Source organism: Atta cephalotes (assembly GCF_000143395.1).
Source record: "Atta cephalotes unplaced genomic scaffold scaffold00028, whole genome shotgun sequence".
Classification (NCBI taxonomy): domain Eukaryota; kingdom Metazoa; phylum Arthropoda; class Insecta; order Hymenoptera; family Formicidae; genus Atta; species Atta cephalotes.
The window spans coordinates 250,312-256,148 of NW_012130092.1; the positions used below are offsets into that span (position 1 = coordinate 250,312).

The 5,837-nt window shown below is 25.0% G+C and overlaps 1 protein-coding gene across 1 annotated transcript in view; it reads left to right on the forward strand.

Annotated features, from left to right (window-relative positions):
* Positions 1–4,351: 4,351 nt before the first annotated feature.
* Positions 4,352–5,837, forward strand: part of LOC105620623 — a 4,361-nt gene continuing 2,875 nt past the window's right edge. The window contains exon 1 of the mRNA XM_012202113.1: positions 4,352–4,410. Within this exon, the coding sequence (XP_012057503.1) occupies positions 4,352–4,410 (59 nt within the window). The remainder of the gene's footprint in view (positions 4,411–5,837) is intronic.

Consider the following 5,837-nt stretch of genomic DNA (forward strand, 5'->3'; position numbering starts at 1 on the left):
ATTAATTAATATATATATATATATATATATATATATATATATATATATATATATACCAGATAATTCCTATATTATTTAAATATTAACTAGAAAAATAGATAAAAATATGTTTTAGTGAATTTATTGATTTTTTATCTATTCAGAGTGCATTCAGATGTACTGAATTTAAATTTATCGGAGAGAGCTATCGAGACCTTTCAATAACCGTGACAGTTAATGAACTTATATATATATTTTTAATTGCATTTGATATTATTAATTGCATTTTATCTCGATAAAAGTTAATTCTTTGAAAAAATGATGAATAATATTTCCAATTATAGATTCTTTGTAAAATTTAAAAAAATTTATTTCATTTAACATGAGAAAATATAAAAACCAAAAACGTCATCTGCACGTCATTAAAAAATCCTACATATGATTCATTTTATATATATATATATATATATATGTATCGAGGAAAAATTGTCTGTGGGACTTGCCACGTGCCATATATGTCTTCGAAGTGCTGACGTCAGATCGCAAATAGAATTATCACATAAGAGAGATCGAGGATTATTATAATTGTAGGATAAGAAGAGAAATGTCATTTCGTCTTCCTTCGGCAATATTAATTCTGCATTACGAAGCATAATCATGCTGTATTTTCAGAGAATGATTATTCACTATTTAAAACATTAAAAGCCTATTTTTATGTATATAAAGGCACGTCAATTAAAATATTTTTTATTAGCGTCCATATTTGAACTAAATAAAGTTTAAACTAGGATAATCAAGATATAATAAAGCTCGAATAATTACTTCAATTGATTTTTATATAATATTTCTGGATTCGGAAATGTGTGTATAATTATTTTAAATTTCAAGGTATTGAGTGGCTGAAAATGATATAAACTTACATGTGTCATCTTCATCAATAATAATTCACCTAATAATTGTACTAAATAAATTTTGATCAACATTTTGTTTTTTAACAATAGGTGTTTTTCAGGAATTCATGTAGGAATTTTTACACTGAAAAAGGATGTTTTAAAACTCCACTTCTTGTTGTAAAATTCCTTTAAATATGTGATAACGCAAATATAGGTATATGTTTTTTTTACAACGTATAAAAATAAATGTACGAAGTCTCTTTTATTGTTTATATACAATTTTAAGTAATATGTTAAAATAATAAAATTTATTAGTAATAGTTAAAGTTAAAAAGTTCATTGATTTATAAGGTTTCTGTTTTTTAATATCTGAATGATAATTCTTATGTATTTTATTCCGTAAATTAAACGATTCAATCACTTCACGAGATTTATGCGATAAGCAACCCGATATATATTTTATTTTTTAAATGTGCCACTTAATGTTTTCTTAAACACATGTAAATTCATATCTCAATTATAATTATTATTATAACTTTGTTTTTGTTAGTTTTCTCAACTCAGGAAATAAGAATAAAATTTTTAAGCGACAATTTTAACTAACTACATATAAGTCAGATTTATTTTCCATGAAATAATATTCAGTTTCTCGTTTGTTCATTGTAAAACATGTTCCATCGCAGTTATCGCATAACCGCGACACAATCACGAACGTGCTAGCCTCAATTCACGTTTATTACACATTGAATAACACATTGAACCATGCACTTCCGAACTCAAGCAAACCATGCACTTTCGAACTCAAGCAAATCAACTAACATTGCATTATATATAAAACGATAAGAACTTTATGGCATAATCGAATTAGATAAGAAAATCAACATTCGTAAATAATACGAGCGATATGTTGAAAGTAGCACACTTTTCTTCTAAATATTCAATAAATATAAAACTTTCCTGATTGCAGGTAACATCCTTGACAGCAAGAAAAATAAATGTTATTTGTGTTATACGGTATAAAAAAAATTGTAGATAAGCCATAGGTAAACGAACATATTATCATGTCCGAATAGATACATCCATCTAACTAATAATTTATTAAAGCAGCGAAAGAAATATTTTGATTATTTTAATATTCAATCAGAAACAGATGTTCTTAATTTTTTACTCGATTTCTTTCTAGTTAATATTTAAAACTTACAAAATAAATGAAACACTAGATAAAATGAAAGATTTGCTTTAATAAAATTATGATACAGAATTTATATATTTCTTGATAATAAGCAAATGATTCTGAAATATAATTAATTTCCACAAAATAAAGATTAAAACACAGTATTTAAATATATAGTATTTAAAAATTGAACAGAATACGAATTGACTTTTAGACGTAATAAATATAATAAAATTAATTATTATGATATAGATAGCTGAAGTGGAATTGAAATTAGATATATAACTTTTATAAATTTTCTAACAGAATACTCATACTTTCCTATATTTTTATTGAAATATAAATTAATATTGTTTAAAGAGGGAAAGATAAAAGGAGTAAAAAAGAAAAAGAGAGTTTTTTTTAATACATTTCTTTTTTTTAATATAAGTCATTGGCCGGTATTCATAGTTTATTCTTATTTTAAGATCATCTTAAATAATTTTGTAAGATGCTAATACATTATTTAATTTGGTTTATGACATCTTAAGACTGTAGTTTTAAGTCTTAACATAGTCTTAATTATAAGAACAGACTATACAATATCGCGGCCATTGCATTTTAATTAAGGTTATCGTAATAGACTAACTATACGTAATTTTATTATCGCTACTTCCGTATAAGAGTACGCTTAGTTAATAATCATGTTCTTTATTATATTTGAAAAATGACAGCACATAGCGTGACATGGCAATTAAAAAGTGTTAGTAGTGTAGTAATGATAATGTAAAAAGCAATTAAAAGTATTTCATTCTTTTTTCATCGACAATTTTTTATCGTTGAACGAAGTTGTGAGACATTTCTATTTTGTACTTTTTATAAATAGATAATTTTACTATTGGATATTGATAAAAATGATAAAACATTTGATTGAGTTGTTATCTATATATTATAAAATATTATTTTATCGCAAATGTGCATATGTCGTAAAATTGCGCGATTATATGCAATTATATACAAACGTGATTATATACAAACAGTAATATGTGCTTACATAACGCAACTGGTAATAAATTAGACAGCTAATAAATTTACAAATGGAAAAATATTATTTATTAATCATAAGCTAAGTTGGTAGTGTATTTCAAATATATACATGATCATACTCTTCTTCGGAACATGAATATTCGATGAAGTCCGCAAACAAAATTATTTATTTATGGAGCATCCAAATTTCAAACTTTAAAAAAAAGTTTTAAAGTTAATTTTTAGAAAATAAAAAAACAGTAAAATAAAATATGATCTCATAAATTATAGTTATCGAATATTCCGCTATTCGCGTTTCTTTTATAGTCACATATTATTTTGGGTTGCATTCCGTTATTCACTGCGAGTACTGGAAATCTATAATTCACATATATTACAGATTTTCAGTATTTACAATAAATAACGAACGCAACCATAATAAACTTAATTTTTAACTTAATTTTTTCTACGTGAATATCTTAAAAAACGTCGATGTTTTTTAATCACTAATTTACTTATTATATATTTTATAATTATAATTATTATATATATCTTATAATAAAATTATCTTTAATTAAGAAAAGAATTCCTTTAAATAATTGATTTAAAAAACATTTTTCTTAATTAGAAACAATTGTTAATAAAATAGAAGTATACTAACAAAAAATTTTGTTCTTATTTAATTTTAACAAATTTAATACATCTAATTGCCAATCTAGTTTAAACAATGAAATATAAAAAATAACACTTAATCAAATATTTACTGAGAAAAAATTTGATTTTAAATTGAATGAAGAAAGAGTTATGCGCAATTGACATTTTCAATCTAAAAGCTCACATCATTTGATGATTTTATCATTATCGATACAAATACAAAATGCGTCACACATGCGATCCCCAGCAACGCAGTAGTGCTTTGCTTACTCCGGGGTATGGTGGACGGGAAAAACAGACGTTGCACGTGGTCGGCGAGTGGCCGCGCGTGTCTTCTACCCTTTTCCCCGCATTCACTTTTCCTACCATCCTATCGCAAATGCGTTGGCCTGCATACGGGTATAAAAGCGAACGCGCTCCAACAGAACGGGTTAGTACTTCTCGTGCAGCGTATGAACGTATCGAGAATTCGTTCTTCCTATACTCCATTACAAGTTTTTTTTGTAAAACCATTGAAATTTAATCGTTAGAAATAGTATTTCATAAAACGATATACGTCGACAATATATCAAGATCTTTGGGTGAAAGATTCTTGTGCTCAGGTTTTTTGTGAGTGATTTTAAAAATAAACTTATTTAAGGTGGTTATGCCGGTGGAATTTGAATCGATGGCACCCGTCGCTCATAAAACCATCTCTCATAATGGGTAGGCAATTATTTCATTTATATTAGGTGTGGGAAAAAGTTCGTGGCGTTTTTCCCGTTAGATGGCATTAAAAAAACGCCATAAACTTTTTCCCACATCTAATATATGCGTGTTTTAATTCTTTAATTACTTTCTTTACTATATAAACGGCTAGGATAATGCATCATTATTTTTCAAGTAAAATAATTTATGAATTAAAAAACACAATAGAAATAAAATATGTATTCTAAAATATATTAACTTATATTTAGCTTATATTGCAATATTTTTGCAATTTAGTGTAAAATTTATTGAACATACTGCATATGTGTTTAGCCAAGGCAGTATATCATTATTTATGTCAAAGAAACTTTTTATGTTATTTTTTTATATTATTTTTTATACTATGTAAAAAGTTTTTATTGACTTATGTCTTTCAATTTTATTTAAATCCTCAGTTAGTTTAAACGAAAATACAGTTACTTATATGTCACGCATTTCCTGATTGTTATACAAGCTTTACAAATAATTCACGCGAAAACGTGTTTTCAAGTATCCAATCAGAATAGATTCGAACAGCTGATCCGCAAGTCTGACAAGTTTCCTCGTGCCAGGCATGTTAACATTAATGACACACTTCTGTCAATTTTAGTTTACTGTTACACTGTTTCTTCTAAAAGATTTCAGAAAAAGGAAAAATTTGTCATTATTAATTAATTGAATACTAATTAAACATTCTTTTCACTGTGATGACAGTTACCTATAACAGATCTTTTTATCCCGATGCTACAGAAATTATTTCAATCGGAGAATGTCATAGTATTAATGTCCGCATATTTCCTAAGTCTTGTTATTAAACTCTATTAGAGTTAAATGAGACTATAATAGATCTCTGTTATCTATATAAAATTTTTCATATATAACATTTTTAATAAAAATAAACTATACGTATGAAATAAATGTTTTTTATTTATTATTGTGCAATTATAATTTTCATAATGAAGAAAATTTAATATATTTATTAACACCATTCTAATAGGAACTAAATTATAATGTAATAAAAATAATTATAATTATTTTATAACTTAATAATTATTTTATAACTCTGCGTATAATTTATCTGCGAACAACATTTCATATGAAATTTTTGAAGTTAAATATAAAACTTATAAATGAATAAAATCTAAATTTAAAAAATATAAAAAAATTTGCTCCAAATCTTTAATTATTTATATATGCATATGTCCTATGTGTCATTTTCTTTTGAAATAAATATATAGTTTTCCTGAATTAACGCTGTTTTTTAAAAAAATAATCTACTTTGCTAATTATTATTTCCAACTACGATATACTTATATTATAATTCTTTTTATATTATTAATATATAATTAATATAATTCTCTGCAACACTAAATAAAATGTATTAGATAGTAATCGTGTGTGTGTGT